Source organism: Miniopterus schreibersii (genome assembly GCF_964146895.1).
Source record: "Miniopterus schreibersii genome assembly, chromosome: 1".
NCBI classification, from domain to species: Eukaryota; Metazoa; Chordata; class Mammalia; order Chiroptera; family Miniopteridae; genus Miniopterus; species Miniopterus schreibersii.
In genome coordinates this window covers 138,409,966-138,434,057 of record NC_138101.1, presented here as the reverse complement: position 1 = coordinate 138,434,057, position 24,092 = coordinate 138,409,966, and the positions used below count along the sequence as shown (strand labels likewise).

The window sequence follows — 24,092 nt, the reverse complement described above, 5'->3', positions numbered from 1 at the left end:
CACCCTTCAATTAACTCCAGCATGGAAGCAGTAGATATCATTTTAAAACCCAAATCAGACTATTTTCCTTCTTAAAGCCTTCCAAATGCTTTCACTTGCATCCAGAATGAAACCCAAACTCTTCATTGCCATTGACAAGGCTGCACAGGATCTGACCCTGCTACTCTCTGCGCTCGTTCCTTTTTATGCCGCTTCCTCCGTGGGTGCCATTCTTGAGCCACCGGCCTTAAACATAACGTGGTCATTCCTGCCTGAGGGCCTTTGTGCTAGCTGCAACATTCGCCTGCAACTCTCTTTTTATTGGTCTAGCTTCACATCACTAGCTCTTTCGTTTTCTTCAGGTTTCAGTTCATACATCCCTCAGAGACCTTCCCTGACTACTTAACCTAAAGAATCCCCACATACCTCAGCTCCCTCTCACATCACCCTGTCCCAACCTCCTCATCTCCATTAGAAATTACTTTGTTTATTTATCATTTACTTGCTTATTTCCTATCTTCCCCACCACCATCACTATCAGAATGTAGCCTCTATAAGACTGTCTTGTTTCTCTGCCTGGCACGTGGCAGTACTCAAGAAATGTTTTGTCGAGGGAATAAATAAAAATATTTGGACTCATTGGTTTCCTAGGGCTGCTGTGACAAAGGACCACAAACTGAATGGTTTAAAACAACAGGAATGTATTCTCTCATGTTCTGGAGGCTAAAAGACAAAATCAAGGTGTCAGCAGGGCCATGCTCCCTCTGAAGGCTCTAAGAAGGAATTCCTTCTTGCCCCTATCACTTTCTAGTGGCCCCAAGTATTCCATGGCTCCCACCTCTGCCTCTAGATTTGCATGGTCTTCTCTGTGAGTGTCTGTGTGTCTCTCTGTGTGTCTTTCTTATAAGGATATCAGTCATTAGATTCAGTGCTCACCTTAAATCCAGGACGATTTCATATAAAAATACTTAATTACACCTGCAAAAACCCTAAATCCAAATAAAGTCACATTCACAAGTACCCAGGGTTAGAACTGGAACATCTTTTTTTTAGGGACACAATGCAACTCATTAGAGGGCTGATGAAAAATTCCTATTCTTCTACTGAGACAGGGTCCCTTGTAGATTCAAACTTGGGACTGTCTATTAAGACCCCTAGTGAACACCATATACCACAAGAAATATAAACATTTTCAGGTAATTCATAAAGGAAGATCCTTACATTTCCCTGAAATATTAGAGGGGTGGCCATCAGGATGTAGACAATCATTAACTTAAAGTTTTCAGGATCCAGAATTAGGAATTTATATGACCTCAAAGCTGCAAATGCATCCTCAGGGTACAGTGGGTAGCTGAATGCTTAACAATAATTGGCAATGTGGTAAGTAAATCAGACTTTTGACAATGTAACAGCAGGAAGGAGAAATGACCTGTGCATTTGTGTTAAAAATCTAAGAGGCTTACCCTGCCAGGCGTGGCTCAGTGGTTGAGCATCGCTCTAGGATCCAGGAGATCAAGGTTCGATTCCCAGTCAGGGTACATGCCCAGGTTGCAGGCTCAGTCCCCAGTCAGGGGTGTGCAGGAGGCAGCCAATCAATGATGACTCTCTCATCATTGCTGTTTCTATCTCTCCCTCTCCCTCTCCCTTCCTCTCTCTGAAATCAATAAAGATATATTTAAAAACAAAACAAAACAAACCTAAGAGGCTTTTGCAATGAAGCATTCCACATTGCAGGTGGAAAGCAGTTTGGAAATACTAGGCTTGTGGAGCAAGTTGCTACTTTGGGTCAGAGAGCACACCAGAAAGAGCCTGGGCCTTAAACAGGAACCATGACTACTGAATTTTTATCTAGTTAGGAAGCCAGGCCCTAAACAAGAGATCAACAATATCTCATATACTTGCCCCTGGAATCTAGCAGCCACCAGAGAGGATTTCAAACCCACAGCACTACTGGGCGGGGGTGGGGTGGGGGTGGGGTGGGGTGGGGGGGCTGAGAAGGGAAATGCCTAGGTCTGTTCTGGCTCTTCTGGGGATGGGCACTTTGTTTTACAGAATGTGTTTGTGGGAAGAACTTTCTCCTGTCCACCAGAAATTAAGATCTAGAAATTGGAGAGAGATCACAGCGTCAAGCTCTCCTGATCCCATAGGCAGAAGAGCTTGGTAGATGCCACAACTCCACCCTCCCTCCATGGTTGGCCTAGATCCTGGTGTTACAGTAGTCAGAGGGACATTTAGTGAGAGTCCAGAAGTCGGCCCTAACTTAAGGGTGAACAAATGTGGTCAAAGCCTTATGCTGGGAATCCAGCCTTCAATCTGGGTAACTCTGGAACCCCAGTGAACTGATACAGAGGAGTCTATGGGGTGGGGTAGGATGCTGCTATGTTACTAGACCCAGAAACCCAATAGGCATTATCCCCAGTGGAGCTTCAGAGAAAAATTCCAGCAATGCTTTAGGAGACTGGGACTAGGCTATGAGTTGGAGATGGTCCAACTGCCTTAAGTAAAATACAGCCATACTGCATTTACTTTCTGGTCCCAACTCATCACTCCCCACCCCAGCACCTGCCACCCTGCCCTCAAAAGTTGTGTAGCAAAATATACAAGAGGCTGCAAATATTTTTCTCGAGGAAATATATGATAGAAAGAAGAGGATTTTATTCACCAAAAATAGGAAGAGAGAGCTGTTATCTTTGTTGGAAAATTCCTTTGATAATTGCTTGGGGGTAGAAACTGACTCCTAAGGGGTGCAGATTTTAGTCTATTATCTGCTAGAGGCAAATGGATGGTTTTATTGTGTGGATGAAAGGGGGCCACATACTAAACCTAAAAAGCTCAAGGCAGGCCTGCGTAGCGGCCTCGCAAGCTCAGAGACCTAAAGTAACCACAAAAGATGGTCTGAAATTAAAACTTTTTAACTAAAGCAGTCTATGGTGGGCAGCCACGCCCTAAGGCAGTATTTTTCCTTCACAAAGGTTAATTTTCACCTTAACTAAACCTGCCGGTTGTCTTTTGCATCTCAAATAACATATCTGATTAACACAAGCCTTTGGCAAAACAAAGTAATTTCCTCCTTTTCCGGGCCCTCTGAGGCACCAGGGCAGAGACCAGGAATCTTCTCATTGTTATTGATATCTTGTTAACTGTTGACTGTTAATTATCCTGTACCCATCCACGTAAAAAAAAAAAAGTATGTGTCTATCATTTTACTTTTTATCCAATCCCAGAGATTTCACATAACCCATTTATGTCTTCCTCTTTTATTGCAATCTATAAAGCAAGGTGCAAAACTGCCATTCTTTGAGGTTTTGGCTTCCTGGTAATTGTGGACAGTTTGGCTCTAATAAACCCACAAAAATCCTTCACAGGTTTCAGTGATTTCTTAAGTTAACATTACTTGGTGCAGTTGGCAAGATTCCAAAGATGCTCCCCCAAGACCACGCCTCAGACCCAGACCAGGTGCTAGCATCCAGCAAAGGGCGGTTCAGGGCCGCCAGTTCCTCTCCCATTTGGTAAACTTGAGTCTCTTGGATCCAGGACCTTCCCTTGCTTTTGGTAGAGGGTCAGACTTAATCTGAGCTGTATTTTTAAATCCTCAAGGTGGAACTAGGGTTAACGGCTGACAGAACCCAGGCTAAGGTGAGAAGGGAGGAAAAACGGGTGGCTGATTTTAACTCTGGCTTTTCTATTGGAATTGCTTTCTAAGAAACAAAAACCTTCACTGTATAAATGAGAGCTGAACTCATTCTGTTCTGAAGTCTTAGTAGATTTTCTCAGACTCTACAGGTATATATATTAAAAAAAGAAACTAGAAATTGATATGGGAATTGTGCCTCCAAGGTCAGAAACTCCCAGCCCCAGCCCCTATTAATACTCCTGATAGGAGGCCTTTACTTGCAAGTGCTTTACAGAAATGGAAAGATTTAACTAGAAATATCAACTTAAAATGGCCAAAATGCAGTTGTCTTTGGATACCTAAAATAATATTTTGCATACTTTAATTTAAAAAAAATGCCGGCTCTAAAATTAAACTGAATGAATAAATGATCTGTTGTGTGCACTAGTAAATATTACATATAAGAGTGTCTCTGGTAATTGTTCTGTGTCTCTTTGTTGCTTGGTTTAATTTGTTTAAAGGTAGGAGCATACCCTACTTTGTCCGGCTTCTGGCGGACTGGACCCCTGGGGGGGGGGGGAGGGGAAGAGAAGAGACTTGCCAGCCACTTTATGAACACAGGGAATCCTTTGTCTGCTGTTGTGCTGGGTTAGTGTGAGATAAAACTTCTAAGGTTAAAGTCTCTATTCCTCCTTTTGAGAGTACTCATTTATTTACTTTAGGGGTTGTTTTGTTTCTGTTTTGAAATAGGATAAGATCTCTTCTTATGCGCAAAAATTCATATTATTACATTCTACTCAGAAATATGGGAAATAAGTCTTTTAAACCCTCCCAAGTTTTTTCTCCCAGAAGGGCCCGAGCTGCTGAAATGCCCTTGGGCAGGAAGTGGCGAGGACGGGGTACCACTCCTGCTCTGTAAAAATAAAAGTACTTTCACCATAAGGCCCCCTAAGGCCAGGGAATTACAAAATTTAACAAAAAAATGCCTTCGGAAATAGTAATTGGCTTCAAAAATCTCATAAAGTTGTTAAGGCATAATTAATAGATACTAACTAAAATGAAGGGGTTTTGATAAACTTTTTCAGTAAAAACTTTTATATATATAAACAGTTTCCCCAAGTCTTTAGTAACTTAAACTATGGAGTTTTGCTGGGTTAAATAATAAAAATTATTAAATATCTAGGTATTAAATATCTAGGTATTTTGAAATAATAGGATACTGAAATATTAATCTGAGTTTGCCTACTTTGGTTTCTTATTATAGGGAATCTAGAGGATGGGTTTAAATCTGTTAATGAATATGTCTTGTATTTTATTTAAAATGTATCTCTTAAAATGTATTGCTAATCTGAGGAATACTAATTATTTACCTGTCACTTAAAAATTAAGGTTCCTAAGAGTTAAGAATTCTAACTAGTTGGAAAGAAATGGTATGGTTTTGGTAAAAGAAGGCATGAGGTATGGAAATGCATTTTGAAGGGATAAAAGAGAGTTCTAAAGCTGGTTATTTCTGAATGGGTAAGAAAGTTTGTGAAAGTTGTAAAAAGGATTGTAAAATGTTGTGAAGGTTTAAAAGTTGGTGAAAATTAACCTTTGTGAGGGAAAAATACTGCCTTAGGGCATGACTACCCACCGTAGACTGTTTTTAGTGTAAAAGTTTTAATTTCCGACCATCTTTTATGCTTACTTTTGGGTCTCTGAGTTTGCAAGATGCCATGCAGGCCTGCCCTGCGCTTGTCGGGTTTAGCATGTGGCCCCTTTTCGTCCACAGAGATTAAGGACTCCAGAGGAAAACAGATACCACACACTAGGAACAAACTGTGAGAACTCATGGGTATCATGAAGACTGTCAAAGGCCACAGACTCGAATTTTCATCCAAATTATTTGAGGAGTAGGCAGCCAGCACAGCTATTCTAATTTCACCTCCTCCATTTCATTACCTAGATCACTTCCTAGTGAGTTCTCTAAGACACAAATCTATGCATGCCATACCTGTGATCAAAACTCTTCAAAAATTTCCCGTTGCCTATTGGATTAAAAGAAAGAAGAAGCCCAGCCGGGCATGGCTTAACAGTTGAGCATCAACCTAGGATCCAGGAGATCTCGGTTTGATTCCCGGTCAGGGCACATGCCCAGGTTGTGGGCTCCATCCCCAGCAGGGGGATTGTAGGAGGCAGCCAATCAGTGAAGACTCTGTCATCATTGATGTTTCTATCTCTCCCTCTCCCTCTCCCTTCCTCTCTCTGAAATCAATAAAGATATATTTTAAAAAAATAAATAAAAGGAAGAAGAAGAAAAAAAAACTCTACCAGGCATTTAAGGTCTTTCCTACCTTGCAAAGTGCCTGGTAAGCAGTAGGTGCTCTAAATGGGGAGCATGAATGAGCAGGGCTGGCTCTATTATTACTATTAGGTCTCAACTCAAAAGTCACAGAACTTGTAAGTCTCCCCCTGGCTATCTACTAAAAAGCCAACAAACTTGCTCTCCCAAATTTTCATAGCCCCCTTCTGTGCTTATTTTTCTCCTTGATTCTTACCAATATTTAACATACTACATATTATATATTTTACTTTAACTTATTGTCTCTCTCAGTAGCCATATAAATACATAAAATATCAACTATAAATACAAAGTCTATGAATACAGGGACTTCAAACTTTTTAATTTGTCTACTACTCTATCTCCAGTACCTAGAACAGGAAATGACATATAGCAAGTGCCTAGTAAAGTAAATGTAGGGTGGCTGGATGGGGAGATGGATCATTTCATTAGAGCCTCCACTCAAAGACCATCTCTACCTGAAGCTCCCAGGCAGATTTAGAGTCCCCATTCCCACACCTGCCCCATACACATCTTCTCTTAGTATATTGCACTTCTTTTGCCCGCATGTTCTGAGCTGAAAACTACATTGAAGTCAAGGGCCTCACTGTTTCATCTTTATACACCTAGAAGTGAATCCCTTGTGCTTAATACATGATATGTCATTAAATAAATGAATGATTAATTATATTCCCCATTTTACGGATAGCAAAACAGAGGTTCAGAAAGGTTAATATCTTTTAAGGACACACACTAACAAGTTGCAGAGATAAGATACTAATTCGTATGTATGCCATGACTCCTTTACTTTTCCTTGCCAGCACTACCATCTCTCCCTGTGATGTTCAGTCCACAGTACTCTATTTATCCATATTATACCCTTTACTAAGTTCCTGTTCAAATCTCACCTAACAAAAACTTCCTGATCACTCTTATTCATGGTAATTTCTCCCCCTTTTTCCAGAAGCCTGAGATAGCTGTCAAAGTAAGTGGAGAAGGTTATGAGGTAGGGTGTGGCCTTGGAAACTAGCTAATCCATGTAACATTGCTGGTCCACACCCCATATTCAGGTTCTTGGTGCAAAGGCCTATTTATTTTGCAGGTAATGTACCCTGTATTAGTCCCCCCTCCCCCACATCAGGTAACAAACAGCCTCTCATGTCTGCATATCTCTCCTAAAAATTTATGTGGCTGGTGATGGTTGCAATTGTTTGCATGGTCTGGCTGAGCTGAGCTCCCAGGAGAAGCTGCAGAAGAGAGCAAGTTTCCAAAGGTTAGCAGAACAAACAGAATCCCACCCTGGGATTAGCACTCAGGGCACACCTAAGCCTTTCCCCTTTTCTCTCCATCTTTGCTTCTGTTGGAAGTTGGGGCTTCAACCTTTCCTAAACACGACTCCTCCAAGGTTGCTACATTAGAGGAAAAGCTCATTTTCTATTAGCCATTTCCATGTAACCACATCAACAATATAGACTTACTTCTCATTGGCCCAACATACTCCTTTTTAACATTACAAATAACAACTTTTGTTGTCAGTGGTCCTGTAAAAGCAATGCAAAAATTACAGTAAAAAAAAGTCCTTGTTACTTGTTCTCATTTTCTCTTCTATCAGAGACAGTTACAATCAGAGCCTGCAAAAATCTACAATAAATTCTTTTCCAGTGCCTTTTATACTTAAAATCTTCAGTAGATACGTAAGCATCATATTCAGTAATAATGTGCCACCCTAGCCTGTACTACACATTTAACCCTTAATTGTGTCTACATAAAATGCTGATATAGCTATAATTTTGCAAGCAGTTGTGAATTAAAAGTGCAGGTCTGGTGTTAGACTTCGTGTATTCGACTCCCACCTCCACCTGTGATGTTAAGCTCCTTAACGTCTGGGTCTTATTTCCTCATTTTTTTTTTTTTAATATATCTTTATTGATTTCACAGAGAGGAAAGGAGAGGGGGAGAGAGAGAGACAGAACATCAATGATAAGAGAGGCACTGATCGAGCCCGCAACCCGGGCATGTGCCCTGACCGGGCATCGAACCCCGATCGCCCGGATCCTAGGTCCACGCTCAGCCCGAGCGACGCCCGGCCGGGCAATTTCCTCATTTTAAAATAGGATCCTATCGCTCCATAAAGTTCTATGTAACATAAAAACAGTAATTAATAAATGGGAACAACTATTTGAGGCTTACTACACACGTAGGCAGTCTGTTGAGCACTTTGCATTCGTCTGATTGTCAGAGCCATCTGAAGGAACTAAGACGCTAGGCGCAGAAATGGGTACCCTGCACAAAGCCAAAATAGGGACCTGGAACGGCGGGGGCGCAGCTGGCGGCCAGAGGCACAGCCGGGAAGGCGCCCAGTCCCGTCTGGCCACAAAGCCCGCCCCGCCCCCGCCAGGTGACAGCGCGCGGAGCGCCGAGGGCACCTGGCGTGGGTGGCTCGCTGGCCTCCCGCGTTGGGGAGAGAGGGGAGCCCCGAGGGCTTTCCAGGTGGGCGAGCCAGTTTCCAGCCGGGCCTTCAGCCCCAAGGTCAGGGCCACAAGGTTCCCCCAGCCGACGCTTATGGGTGAGATGGAAAACGCGCCCCGCTCCGCTCCTGTGCTGTCCCCCACCCCAAGGGCGGGCGGGGCGGGCGGCGCTGCGGCGGGGGCCGCGCTTCTGCCTGAGCGCCTGCTCCCGGACGAGAGCCGCGGGCCGCGCCCCGGCGAACTGCGGCCCTCGGGTTCGCGGGAGCCTGTTTCCAGCCGGACCGCGGCCCCGGGCCCTCCGAGTGCCGCGCCTGCGCGCTTCGTCCGTCGCCGCGCCGGCCTTGCGGACCTGCGGCGCTCGCTGCCTCCGCGGCGCCGGGTCCCTGAGATGTGTGGTCGCCGGGCCCGGGCCAGCTGCAGGTGCGTGAGGAGGGCGGCGGGGACGCGGGCGTGAGGTGTAGCGAGCCCCGGGAACGGTGGGGCCGGCCTCGATCCCGCCAAAGGACTCGGGAGCCGGCGCGCGGGCGGCACGACCTTAGCTCCCTTTCCTTTCCCACGGCCGCGCGTCGGGACTGCGTCTCACGGGGAGTGGGAATCGCCGAGGGGAAGGCCCGGAGAGAATGCTTTTCCTTGGCAGCGACGGGTCACGTCATGCAAGGCATGTTATCCCTGGCTTGGGCCGAAGCAGTTTTCATTCACCCTTGCTTGCCCTTCCTTTCCTGCTGTGGGATTTTGCAATCTCGGGACTGGGCTGAACCCCTCGGTGCTTATTGGTTGTGGGCGATGAGGCAGGGGCCAGGTGTCTGGAGCCTCTGTCCAGTGCAGCCCCCGGGAGGAGAGGAGAGGGTTCAAGCCCGAGAGAGTGGGCCGGGGGTGTGGGGGGAGGAGGGAGAAAGTGGAAAGAGGGAACGGCTGTGGCAAGTGTCGCCAAAGATTATTCCCCTAGTGAAAGTTGTGCAGCTTTCTCCCAGGTCTTTCGTTTCTTTTTCATTGACTTTTGTGAGATCCTCACTTCGTTTCAATGGTGTTCGTTAAGGCTAGAAAACCAACAGGCTTTTGGCCTTGAAGCAACTTCGGAGGTTTTTGAGACCAGTTTTTACAGTCAACGGCTCGCATCTTGCTGTTGTCAGGGATAGTGTTCAGATTGAACCATTGAAGTTTACTATTTTATTTTTATTTTCAGTTTAACATAGGAAAAATTACAAAGTTTGGGATTGTTTTTTAAAAATATTATTGACTAAAAAAATGAGAGCACAGAGAATCAGATGAAGTAGGATTTAGACCTCTATCCAATTAATATGCACCCTGTATAAGTATATGCACCCTGTATAAGTATGCACTTGGAGCGCTGAGGATTCCTGAGCCGTCACTTATAAATAGGAGATGAGATCACTGCTTGCCACCAGTAGCCTAACAATATGGGGCTCCCAGTAAGTGTTTTCCTACGTGATTTGGAGGCCAGTGACAATAGTATCCAGTCCTAGTGGTAGATGAACAACCATAGACTCTCTGGCACAGGAGCTGTATGTAGGTAGTCAATAACTTATAATCAGAGATGGTTGTGTGTGTGTGAGTCTAGTGTGGCTTTTTTTTTTTTTTAAGAGTGTTTCAGACACTATTAAAAGGAAGGAAAATATACAACGGGAATTGAGGAATCTAGCTCCAGGCCAAAATCCTTTGTATGATCTTTCATACCCAAAGGTAGACAATAGCAAGACTTTGCCTGGCTGGCCTGGGTAGGGGAGGTGGGGAGCTGTGCATGATCAGTACATTGCAGTTTTCTGGAGGGAGTTGCAGTTAGGGACTCACCCCTTTCCTCCTGCTAGCCATGCTCATTCTGCATTCCTGGCTCAGGTACCTTCATTCTGAGCACCGTGGCTGAGGCATTTCCCAGGCATCTCTACCTTGACCTTATTGAGAGGGGACAGCCTTGACTGATGCACTTTTCTCCATTTTGACCCAGGACCTTTCCACTCCTAGTCCGTCCTTCCTCTCTGGCCTGGCCCACAGGTCCATAACCAGGCAGAAGCCTTTTATTTGGGCCTCCTCTGCAGTAAGATGATTGTGTGCACAGCATCTACATGACCCTTACCTAGTGTTGTTCCATTTAATAAACCACTGGGGAGCCAGTAGTACTTTTAGCCTCCTTCCTGCACTGTCGCAGTAGGCGAACAAAGGCTTGATTCAATTTGGCTGGTTGTCTTGGTTGACTATGTTGATACCTGATTGCTCCACAGGAATTAAATAAATTGCCAAGTTCTTGGCAGTTCACTGGAGTCATGACTTACTTTTAGTCTTCATAACTGCTACTGTGTTAGCATGGTTAGGGACTTGGAGGTTGTTCACCTGTAATTTCTGTAACTTGGTGTCAGGAAAATGCTTATTAATAGCACCAACAGCTGATTTTTACTTACATGGATATCTTGGTATTTTATAAATTAATATAGTGGCTTGCAGTCAGATTATTTTATTTTTTCTTAAATCTCTGTGGAATATTTCATTTGGCCTCTAATTAGATTTTTGATAAGTATTTTGGGACTATATGGGCCAACTGAACAAAACCAGACACTTGTTTTTCTTAGTAATCCTGTCTCATCCCATGGGCCTTGATATTACTTAATAGATTACTTAGCCACTTTGAATAAAGCAATTGATTTGTTGTGGATTCCTCTCTCTAGTGTGTAAAGAAGTACGCTAGGAACAGCTTTCACAAACTTTTTTACCTCTTCCTACAGAAGTTTCACAAAACAGTATTTATCCTTGCTATATGTATGCCAGCAATTTTCAACCTTTTTCATCTCATGATACACATAAACTAATTACTAAAATTCTGTGGCACACCAAAAAATACATATTTTGCTGACCTGACCCAAAAAAAGTTATAACTTCGATTCATTCACACCAAACAGATGTTGTTGTGTTGGCTGTTATCATTTTTTTTATTTGACAATCTAAGAGAAAATAGGTCAGTGCCCCTGACTAAATAGTCAGGTATTGCATGCTTTAAAAATTATTATAGCACACCAGTGTGCTGTGGCACACTGGTTGAAAATTGCTGTGTTATGCAATTTTATACTTTCTCTGTTTTATTGAACAAAAATGCTGATCATGACCCACTTAATTGATTTTATAATCTGTTAATGGGTAGTGACATGCAGTTTGAAAAACACTGAGAAAGCAACTAGTAGAAGATATTTGCTCAACAAATGAATTTTGATTGTGTGTGTGTGTGTTTTATTCAGATTGCTGAAGAGAACCACACAGTGGGTGTGTTTGTAATTTTGTGTATAAGGTGTCTTCTAGGAGAGGACAGTAAATAGCAAATAGCTTATATGTTGGATGTTGGATAAATCAACTGACAAAAGAACCCTGAGTTTCTGATAAACTTGTCTTCTCTCTGACCTCAACTAGGAGATACAACATTAGAATGAGAGAGCTAGAACAATGTTTTTTGTTTGCTTGTTAGTGTTGATTTAAACCTCTGACTCCCTTATTTAAGGAGAATGCAATAGTGGAAGAAGGATGAGAAGAAAATTGGTGTCTCTCATGAAAGAAGGGAAGATAGGGTATAAGATGGTTGCAAAAGTGCCTTTTCTGTGTGTCCTACAGAAGTGTATTAGAAGAAAAAGTTTTATCTTTATATTAAGTCTGAAAACAAAGTGTATATGTAGCCAGTATGTGGAGTTCATTGCCTCTATACTTGTCTTCTAGGGATTCTACAACAAAGTGGAAAGGAGAAATAAAAAGAACTGTAAGTTTAGTTAGTGTATTTATCTCTTAGTTAGAAACCCTAGAAATGAAATTCCGTAGGTAAGGATAAAGTTTTAAAATCTGATCAGTGTTGAGCCACATAACACCTTAACACGTATATTGCTGCAGTTTTCCAAAGCATTCAGGTGCATCAGGAAGCATTTTCCCCGTTTTAGAGATGAGGAATCTGTATTTCCTTCTTCTTGCCACCAAGATTATATGGTGGCAAATCCAGGAGTAGAATCTAGGTTTTCTAGGACATTTTCTTCTAGTTGTCATGTTTTGGTCCAAAGAATTGAGAATAAATAGTGTTAATAATGTGGCTAAGAAATCTAACTTTGATAAATGAAACATTCCATTCTCAAATCATGTTCATGGTATGCTGTAATTGAGTGCAATACATCTTTTTAGTATTTAAATTTTAATTCTTTTTTATTTTTAATATATCTTTATTGATTTCAGAGAGAGGAGAGGAGAAGGAGAGAGAGAGATAGAAACATCAATGATGAGAGAGTCATTGATCTGCTGCCTCCTGCAAGCCCCCGACTGGGGATGGAGCCCGCAATCCGGGCATGTGCACTGACTGGGAATCAAACCCTGATTGCCTGGATCTCAGGTCGACACTCAACTGCTGAGCCACGCCCGGCCGGGCAAAATTTTAATTCTTATACTGTTTACCTTTCTAGACCAAATTTTAAAAAGTGACAAAGCAACTAAATATTGACAAATCTACTTAATAGTGAACTAAGAATATTGGAATTAAAAGGTCTACTTAATGTTCAATTCAATTCAGTCTCATTTTAATGTATCATCTTAATTAGAAATATAGCTTAAACTAGATAGGTTTTTGAATATTTCTTTTAAAGACTCATCATTTCTCTATATGTGTGAAATTAGTTTTATGATTCTAAAGTATTCATCCAAAATGGTTATTAACTTTTAAACACAAGAAAAGTCCAGATCTCCTCTTTATCCTTAATATCTTTAGCCAAAGGACAATTTAAATTATTTCTTTTCAATGAATATAAATAATTTTTAAATTAATACATTTTTTTAAACTTTTTAGATATCTGTGGAGATTAAGAATACTATGGAGCTCCTCAAAACATGTCATTGAAGAATATGATGGCTGAAAACAATTTAAAAATGCTAAAGATTGAACAGTGTGTAGTAGCCAACAAACTACCTAGAAACAGGCCATATATTTGCAATATTTGCTTCAAGCACTTTGAAACACCATCAAAATTAGCTAGGCACTATCTCATTCATACTGGTCAGAAGCCATTTGAATGTGATGTGTGTCATAAAACCTTTAGGCAACTAGTTCATCTGGAGAGGCATCAACTCACTCATAATCTGCCTTTCAAATGTAGTATTTGTCAACGCCACTTCAAAAACCTGAAGACATTTGTGAAGCACCAACACCTTCACAATGAAACCTACCAGAATGATGTTAAACAGGTCAGAAGACTGTTGGAGGCCAAGCAAGAAAAGCCAGCGTATGGAATGTATCATACTTGTACCACAGAGGAGAGATGGGCATTGCACCCGTGTACTAAGTCTGATCCTACCTACAGCCCTACAAAGAAAAGAAAGAATATTCATGCATGTACAATCTGCAGCAAGATGTTTCCATCACAATCAAAACTCGATAGACATGCCCTTATTCATACTGGTCAGAGGCCTTTTAAATGTGTCCTGTGCAGTAAATCTTTCCGACAGTCAACTCATCTAAAAATCCACCAACTCACACATTCAGAAGAAAGACCTTTTCAATGTTGTTTTTGTCAAAAAGGATTTAAGATTCAAAGCAAACTTCTGAAGCATAAACAAATCCATACCAGGAATAAGACTTTTCAGACTCTTTCATTAAAAGCGAAGAGTCCAGAATCGTGCCCCCTGCCTAATAAATTAAATGCAAAGCAGGATGGTTTTGAAAATGGTGCTATAGGTGAATCTGAGGAGAATAATCAGCTTGATGTCCACTCTATTTATATTGTTCCTTTCCAGTGTCCAGAGTGTGAAGAGTGTTTTGAATCAGAGCAGATTCTCAATGGACACAAGTGTTTTCCTGCCAGAAGCGGCAAAATCCCAAGCAGTTTCAAAAGAAGCCTCAACTATAAAACCATCGTTAGAAAAATCTTGGCCAAGCTTAAACGTGTTGGGGGTAAGAAAGTGGACAACTTTAGATCTGAGAAAAAAGTATTTAAAAACGGTTTCTTGAAAAATTGTGATCTTATTTCTGGTGAGCAGAACCCTGAACAAACCCAGAGAACATTTATGGGTTCTCTTGGCAAACATGGAACATATAAGACAGCTGGCAATAAAAAGAAGAAAACATTGACTTTGCCATCTTCTTGGCAAAAGCACTTCCCGAGCCAAAATATGGGGAAAAACTTGAAAGGTATCCTTACGACAGAAAACATGTTAACTATGGATAATTCAGTGAATAATAAAGACATATCTGTCTATGGTTCATCAGGTGAGGAGTTCTTTGATAAGTGCGAAGTGCTTCAGTGTGGTTTTTCAGTTCCAAGTGAAAACATGCATACTGGACATAAGATGTGTCCTTGTGACAAATGTGAGAAAGTATTTCCTTCTATATCCAAACTACAGAGACACTACTTAATTCATACTGGACAGAGGCCTTTTGGCTGTACTGTTTGTGGGAAATCTTTTAGACAGTCAGCTCACTTAAAAAGACATAAATTAACTCATACTGAAAAGATTCCTTATAGAAGATCTCTTTGCCAAGTAGAATTAGACAATTTGAGCAGACTTTTCATTCATCCAGGTGATAACGTTAACTATAATGCTTCTCAACAATGCAAGGCTCTTGGTTTTCAAAAATGTGAGGCCTCAGAGTCAGATCAAATATCAGAAATAAAAGTTAAGGCAGAATCAGAGGATTTCATTCTTGGTGCCCACTGTAGGAGCAGGCAGCCCTCTCTCTCTAATGCCCTTCTGGAATCAGAGCAGAGCCCTCTTAGTCATTGTTGTAGTTATTCAGAACATCCTGAGAGGAATGATGGCCTTCTTTACCCATGCAGTGTTTGTTCTAAAAGTTTTAGATCTCCATCTAAACTGGAGAGACACTATCTAATTCATGCAGGGCAGAAGCCATTCGAATGCTCAGTTTGTGGCAAAACATTCAGACAGGCCCCTCACTGGAAGAGACATCAACTTACTCACTTTAAGGAACAACCACAAGAAAAAGCGGTTGTCTTAAATTCAGTTATGTAACTTCCAGAGTCATTAACACATTTGTGGTCTCTGGTGATGCTGTTAAAGCCTGTATCATTTTAAATGTGTTTTTATCAAAAGGCCTGCATTAGGTTGAATGATTATATTTATAGGCAGTTGCTTGTCCTGCACAGTAAGGTAAGATACATAGACAATACAGTTTTTTTGGGAACAGCCCTATTTTTAGAAGGAAGAACATGGTTTGATGTCATAAAGTAAGCATCTATTTTATTGTAATATATACTTTGGCTTTATTGGAAGTGGTGTAAACCCATGATGCGGTACAAACAATTTAGCCCCATTTTAGAAATAGTAAAATACCGAGAGGTAAAAATTGGTTTTTGGCTGCAGCAAGTAGCTTCATGATATTTCATTTATTTTACATTTCACACGAAAGCATAGTTTTGTTCACCTATGGCTCAAATCCCATTGCAAAATTTTTTTCTTGTAAATTTAAAAAATATAAAGGCAATAAAAGTGAAAAATGGAGGAGAATCAGCATTATTTTCATTGGTCTTTTCCAAGCTATTTATTCTTAGGATTCTGTGGTAGCTTCACCTCCTTTTTCACTGGTGATTTGAATCACTTTTTGCCCAGCCTGCTGTTGTCTTTCCCAAAATAATTAGGGTGCACCTCCACACATTTACATGTTTATCAGGAATATTGTCCCACAAGTGCCATAATCTTTTTGATATGTTTGCAGTGTTATCTTTTCAGAGGAGTAAATGTAATTTGTCTATTTGCTTATTAATGATTGATAGCAGGAATTTTTGCATTTACTTCAGTAAAACTTTCTTTTAATGCCTCCTTAATTGAATGGTCCTATGACTTAACTAGATCTATTCTGTTAAGTTTGATCAAAATGCAATGACTAGGTCTAGTTATAGTTTTTATTCCTCTATATTTTTTATAAGATTCTAATGCTAAAGAGTATTGTTTTGATCCTTAGTAAATTGTTATTTTAATTAGTAAGATAATTACTCCTGAATAGGAACAAGATGCTTATAGATTTGAGGCTATCATTCTTTTAAACAGTACTATCATGATTTGGGAAATATTTCATCTTAAACCATAAAAGACTTATAATCACAAATTGCCCTTCATATTTGCCATTTTAAATTAAATCTTTAAGAATAGCATTTCCTAGCAATAAAAAAAATAACCATTATCTTTCTAAGGTGAAAAGAACAGGTGGGTATTGATTCTAGCACACTTAAATACAGTGACAAGCCAGGCCCTCTATTAAGAATGAATAAATGAACAATCGTAAGTTTTGAATTTACTCTGAACTGCTTGTGTGTGAAAAGGGAGGGGTTGGTCTGCTTATGTGTTTTGCAAGTGAATTTTGAGAAGCTTGGGTTTAATTTACAGAGATGAAACATAACAGTACAGATAAAATTCCCAGTGTTTACAAATGTGCAGGAGAATCATCTTTTAAAGAATAAGTTCTCTTAGGTTTTCTTAAGGTACGTTCCTCCAGTGCAAGCAAGATGGTTTACAGAATTTACTTTAGACAAAACTTTTCAAAAACATATTTATTACATTAAAGCAAGTAAAAATGAGTTCATATTTTCTAAGAATACAGGTTCAAGAGTTTTTTCCCGTTTATATGTCTGAAATGATGTATTTTGGGATTTTCCTAAGCTACTAATATAATGTTATTTGAAGTAAATGTCTCATATATGCCTTTCCCAGCCCAAACAGGGAGAGTCCTTAACAGTGTTGTGCTTGTATGATTATTAGATTTCATTTGCCTAAGTGATACTGTACTTTTTTTGGCCCATGCCTTTTTAAGCTGTTTCATATTGAAAGTTGGAATATTGTAAAAATTTTGTCAAAGATGTATTGTAGTGCTATTTGAAGTACCTGTTACAAAATACTTATTTACCTTTACTATCACTGCAAGCTTCTTGTGGAAACTATAGGAGTGAAAATAAACTGTATACATTCATGACAAGATTAAACATTATATATTAAATGATGATTTGCTGCATGCCAGAATGGTTAGTGTGGAATCAACTACTTTGGTTGTCTGAAAAAATAAACTTTATAAATATCTTTAAAGAGAATTAGATAAATTTTTCCTTCAGGTGATTCCAGGCTATGGTATGATTATTTACAGAAGTAATTTGATTGGCTGAGTTAGTGGAATGATTGGTTCTTGTTTTGTATTGCAGTAGGTTCTACAAAACGTGTATGTATTGAAAAGTAGGTGGTGGTGGTTAAGATTCTTGAAACATTCAAATTTCAGAATATTTTTAAAATAAAGTTTCAAATTACACAGTTTGGACTTTTTCTTTAAAGGGAAAATCACATAATACTGATCAAGGCACCAATTACCAGATACTTTCCTAGGTCCACTCCAGTTTACCTCCTACATTGAGCTTCCTGACATGGATATTTAATCATTTGCTTTTTTGTTCATGTTTGGTTTCTTTGACAGCTCCTTATCACCTGCTGAAGGATGTGTTAACTCCACTGTGTGCCACGTAATCTACCTGCCTACCCATTTGTCCTCTTTGGCCTTCCTCTCCAGATTTGTACTAAAGAAATGTAGAATTAATTCCTCCAGTGCATAGTATCCTTGCTCTTCTTGCCTCTGTCTTATCTACTTAGTATTGATTTAAATTAGATATGCAGTCTCACACTCCTCAAAGAAGAAATTTAGTTGAGCCAGGTTTTATTCATTTTTTCATGATTATGAGAGAAAACAGGTGTTCAAAACTGACTTGTAGAAAACAGATTTTATTTTACATGTTATGTAAGATAGCCAATTAGAATTACAGACATTTTAGCAATAGTTTTTGAAGCCTGGATATCTTACAGGATTTCTTTGTTAGAAATAACATTTACAAGGACTGTTTTATGATGCAGAATATTTGCTTTTTTAGAAGCTTCAGGAAAAGGGAACATTTAATTCTTGAGATTTCTCCTATTGCCAGTTAGAAGGGCTTAGAATTTCACGGCTAACTGCAGGAACTCAGAACTAACAAAAAACAAAAGTGGTACAATGGTATTATTAAATGGACATGGAGCATTTAACACTTTGCACCAGCATTAGCAAACTTCTATGCATTCTTTGAAGTTTGAGCTTACATACTCCTTCCTCTAGAAGCCTTTCTGATTTTACCAAGTGCTCCACCCACTGTGCTCCCACTGCCTTTTGTTTATAACTCTTAACTGTCACTGTTGACCAGTGGTTTTCAAACTTTAGTGTGCACTGGAATCGTCTAGAGGGCTTGTTAAAAATGGATTGCAGACTACATCTGAGTTTCTGATTCAGTGGCAGTTGGACCAGAGAATTTGCATTTATACAGATTAGCTGTTGCTGTTGTATTGAGACTACACTTTGAAAACTACTGAGCTAAACTACAGTCTTCTGGAAAGCAAGGGGATGCATCTTTTTATGTTTTATGCATACAGTTTAAAACAGTTTCTGTATGTTATGTTTGTACATCTTAATATCCTCAAATATATACTGAATGTACAAAGGAAGAAATGAATGGAGCCATTATTATAAACTCTTAACATTCTCTTTACATCTATAACTTCACTTAAGCCTTTTATTCACTCGTGGAATGAGTTTGCTTTCTAATGTGTTGGGGTCAAAGCCAGTCCAACAATGTACTCTCAAAACTTCCCTCCTCTTCACCCAAAAGTGTCTTTTTATCTTTATGCCTTCCTTTTCTTACCATATACCCCAAAATAACAATGTTCCTCCACTTTCTGAAACTAGGTTTTCCTTACTCTCTAGTCCCAGGAACTTCATTAATAGTCCCTTCTTTTTCTGGTCTCTTTAGTTTTTCCCTCTCCATTGGTTCCTTCCCCTCTGCCTAGAAAAAAACAGCCATTCCTGACCAGGTAGCTCAGGTGGTTAGAGCATCGGCCCGATACGCCAAGGTTATAGGTTTGATCCCTGATTAGGGCACATACAAGAATCAATCAATGAATGCATAAATAAGTGAAACAACAAATCGATGATTTCTCTCTCCCTTTCTCCAAAATCAATAAATAAAAATTTAAAAAACAGTCCATACGTTTCCTATTCAGTTATGATGGTTTTGGCTGTAACTGACAGAACAATTGACTCAAACTGCTTGAGCAATAGGGACCTTTGTTGGCTTACATGACTTGAAGTCCAGCGACTACGTAAGCTCTAGGGTTGTCAAATCATATAATCGAATTGACTGGTTTCTTTCATCTGCTCTGCCTTTCACGACAAGGGTATTTCCCTATGGTTTTTGTATGCTTTGTTTGCAGTCGCACCACATGCTTCCTTCATGAGAGTAGTGTGGGGAAGGTGGTGAAAGAGATGCACAAACTCACGAGAGCAAGGAACCACTTTCCCAGAAGCCTACAGTAAACCTTACCTCTCACCTGCCAGAACTGCTTCACAGGCACATTCCTGAAACAACTACTGACAAGAGATAGAATTACCTGGAGCTGGAGCTGAGGCTCAGCTTCCTTCCTTTGGGTATATGGTTGCCTGAAGATGATATGGACACTGGTCAAATTTGAAGTTGTGTTTGGAAAGAAGGGAGGATTTGATAGGCAATCAATGATTTCCACTGCACCGAGCTTAAAAAAGAGGACCGCTGGGACAAACAACCTATTATTCTGGTTACTGTTATATTTTCTTCTTTGCCTTTTATAGTCAAAGCTGTTGAAAATTCATTTTGCGCCTCCTTGCTCGGTACCTCTTCAAGCACTAACTTCTTAGCCTTCCCTACCTATAGTTTTTCTCACCGTCCTTGGGAGCTACTCTACGAATGACCACTGTAGTGCAACACGTCTTCTCTCCTGCACTGTGTATCAGCCCCTTAGTCTGGGTAGGACTGACCTTAACTGCAGCTTCAGCAATGGGTCATTACCAGTCTAAGATGTCAAAATATTTATATGTCCCTTTTCATCAGGACTGTTCAGGGATAGGTAACCGAAGTCTAAGCCAGTCAATGCACAGCACTACCTCGGGAAGAGTCATTGGCTCAGGAGTGAGCACTGACCTAAGTCGATCTGTTCAGAGTGAAACCTCATATTTATTTCAATGGCTGAGGAAGGAGAAGTGAGTACAGAACAGCTTTCTCTAATTTGATACCATGACAGGTGTCAGACTTTTTATTTATACCTATAGATTTCCTTTATTTTAAAGCACATTTGAATTACATTTTCTTACAACAAAAATATCCCAACTAATAATGGTCACCAATGGTCTCCTAATTGCCAAACCCATGGACTTTTTTTCTTTTAATTTATCTCTATTGTTGAAAATATTACAGATGTCCCCTTTTTTCCCCATTAACCCCTCCACCCTGCACCCACTCCCTGCCCCAGGCCTTCACCTCACTATTGTCTGTGTAACCCATGGACTTTCTGAAGTTCTTGTCCACTTAGCTTTCTTTTGAAGCCTTTCACACTCTGACAATCTTGGATTTTGAAACTCTTCTTTCTTGATTACCTGCTTCCTTTGCTTTCTCCCTTCCCTATTTATGAAACAAAGTATAGACGGCTTGTAAGATAAAGGAAAAATCATAAAATACACATAGTATAACTTTAAAATGTCCAAACCCATCAGTCAAAAACTTGGCTAAGAAAAATGATAAGAAAATAGAAGGCAGGGAGGGGATTGCGAGAGGGCAAGAAAGAGAAAGATGTTACGATGCTGCATTTTGTCATACGTATTATAAATGAGAACCTCTCAGATCATTATAAAGCTACAGATGATCTGAAGCTTATTGGCTTAATATCCTCCTGGCCACAAAATTATAAGATAAATTATGAATTTAATAAATATTTAAATTGGGGAATAAAAACTGCTCGTCACCACCTGGATCTTCCCCTGCTACCCCAGACTGTCCCTCTATAGAATAGAATCATCTTGCCTTTGAAAACCTACTCTACCCTGTCTTCTCTACTGTGCCTCACTGTCCCACTATTCTTCAATTATGATGAATTTCTCTTTATTCTATCTTTTCAGGGTCTAACACATTTATTATTTCCCTTCAATTTTACCGGCAGAACCCAAATTTGGGCCTTTCTGCTTTTCTCTTAGATTTGCAATAGCCTCTGAACTGGTATTCCCATCCCTGTGTTACCTATTCTAACCAACCTGATATACTACTGAAAAGGCATCTTCCAAAAGTAAATTTCCAATCAATGGTTTCCCATTGCCTTCCACAATAAATATGGTCTCCCGTCCCTAGCTTTCAGGGCCTTTGACATGGTAACCCTTATTGCTCATCCCTGACATCCCACAGCATGGCCTCTCCCTTTAGTTTTTCTGTGCTGTGACTATACTAGAAATATTGTCCCTGCTATTTTTGCTTATCAAAATTTTATCTACTTCAAAAGTCATCACAAAAGCTATTTATAAAATCTTACTTTACCTCTCTCTTGTTTTACAGACTATATTTGTAAATAAATGTCAATAGATTTTATTATATATTCAAAATCTGTTGCATCTAAAATCGTGATCATGCAAATTTTCATCTCTAGTTCTATCAACAAACTTTATATGATAGCGTGTAGATGGAAAAAAGGACTCCATGTTTAATTTCCAAAGCTACAGACACTTTTTTGTTTTTTTCTTTCACAGCTTCTTATTTTCAGACAGGTTATAGATGTTATGAAATTCAAAAATTAAAAATGCTATAAATGTAACATAAGCCTTCCCTCACTCTCGTTCCCCCCTCCAGACGCTCCTCCCTAGAGGTAGTGTTACCAGTTTCTTGCCTGTATTCATCCAGGGAAAGTTTACCAGGGATCCATGTTTGCTTACGTATGGATTTGGGAACAGTAGAGTCGTGCATTCAAACTCAATAATAAGAAAACAAGCAATCCAATTTAAAAATGGGCAAAAAGCTAGAATGGAGGCTTCCCCAAAGAACACGTATGGATGGCAAATAAGCACATAAATAGAGTCTCAACATCATTAGTCATTAGGAAAATACAAATTAAAGCCACAATGAGATATAAATGTCTAAAATATAAAAGACTGACCTTACTAAGTGATGATGAGGAAGAGAAGGGACTGAAATTCTCAGCTATTACCAGTGTGAATGTAAAATGATTACTACTTTGGAAAACTGGCAGTTTCTTTAAAAGTCAAACATACACCTACCACATGACCCAGCCATTTCACTCTTAGGTATTTACTTAAGAGAAAGGAAAATGTTATGTTTATATTAAGACACATATATAGCCCAGCCGGGCGTGGCTCAGCTGTTGAGCTTCGACCTAGGATCCAGGAGATCAGGGTTTGATTCCCAGTCAGGGCACACGCCCGGGTTGCAGGCTGCAGCTGATCAATGACTCTCTCATCATTGATGTTTCTCTCTCTCTCTCCCCCCCTCTTTTCCTCTTTCTGAAATCAATAAAGGTATGTTAAAAAAAAAAAGACATATATAATATACAAATGCTCATAGCAGCTTTATAATAGTCAAGGACTGACTATAGTCAAGAATAAGAATTTAGCCCGGCCGGGCGTGGCTCAGCGGTTGAGCGTCAACCTGGGATCCAGGTGATCAGGGTTCGATTCCCGGTCAGGGCACATGCCCGGGTTGCGGGCTAAAGCCGATCAATGACTCTCTCACCAATGATGTTTCTATCTCCTTCTCTCCCTCTCCTTTCCTCTCTCTGAGATCAATATAGATATATTTAATAAAAAAAAGAATAAGAATTTAAATATTCATCTAGAGATGAGTAGGTTAACAAACTGCCGTATGTCTGTTAAATAGAATGCTACTCAGTAATAAAAAGAAATAAAATTACTAATACATGCATCGACATGGATGAATGTCAAAATCATGTTGAGTGAAAAAAGAAAGAAAAAAGTACATACTCTATTACTTATATAAAAATCTATAAAAAGTAAACTAATCTATTCAAATATAGTGACAGCAGAGATCAGCGATTGCTTGAGGGTGGGTGGAAACTTATAAGGGCATTAGCTGTGTTTATTATCATGACATTGGTGATGCTTTCACGGATGTGTCTAAAAGCGGATCAAATTTTACTCTAAATAAATACGTGCAGTTCAATGTATGTCAACTGACGTCTCCAGGAGTCTGTTGAAAACAGTTAAAACCAAGCCCCGCATTCCTGGTGTGTTTTTATTTTGTTTTTTCCCCCTACTGCTTGTTGTAGGGTTGAAAGAAACTTTAAGCCTCCCCTCCCCCGCAACCATACCCAGAGGAAACCCTTCCAGAACACCCGCTCCTTGCGGAGACCTCAACCCTGCAGCTGGGTGTCTTCTCCGAGCTTCCCGCTAAGGGGAGCGCGCGGAGGAGGTCGAAGCCTCGCCTCTCTAGCTCCGACCCAACACCTGCATAGACTTCCGCCTCGGGCCGTACCGCTTCCGGGGGAATGTAAGGGCCGCTGTACGCGTTCCCCGCGGGCAGGTGAAGGCTGAGGGTATCCGGGCCGCGGGGCTCTTGCTCCGCGTGGTTAGGCACCCGCAGCCGCCTCGGGTTCTCTGCTGCTCCGAGACGTCCTTTCTTTTTCCACTGGAGCGGACGGAGAGTGCTGCCATGGCGGCTCCTGCTCAGCCCAAGAAAATCGTGGCCCCTACGGTGTCCCAGATCAACGCGGAGTTCGTGACCCAGGTGCGAGGGAGCGAGTCCGGAGGGCGGTGGGGGGGGTGAGGGGCGACGACGCGCCGATGCCGGGGATGTCATGGGGAAAGAGGCCTTCCTGCACCGAGGAGTGCACAGCCCAGGGAAGA

At 40.6% G+C, this 24,092-nt stretch overlaps 2 protein-coding genes across 2 annotated transcripts in view; both read left to right on the top strand.

Annotated features, from left to right (window-relative positions):
* Positions 1-8,360: 8,360 nt before the first annotated feature.
* ZNF770 (zinc finger protein 770) lies at positions 8,361-17,648 on the top strand. The gene is made up of 2 exons (XM_081118085.1): positions 8,361-8,800; positions 13,197-17,648. The coding sequence occupies exon 2, from the start codon at positions 13,238-13,240 to the stop codon at positions 15,371-15,373; it is 2,136 nt and encodes a 711-aa protein (XP_080974211.1). The 5' UTR covers positions 8,361-8,800; positions 13,197-13,237; the 3' UTR covers positions 15,374-17,648.
* A 6,065-nt stretch (positions 17,649-23,713) lies between these two features.
* AQR (aquarius intron-binding spliceosomal factor) overlaps positions 23,714-24,092 on the top strand; it is an 88,997-nt gene continuing 88,618 nt past the window's right edge. The window contains exon 1 of the mRNA XM_081161353.1: positions 23,714-23,973. Within this exon, the coding sequence (XP_081017479.1) occupies positions 23,899-23,973 (75 nt within the window). The 5' untranslated portion in view covers positions 23,714-23,898. The remainder of the gene's footprint in view (positions 23,974-24,092) is intronic.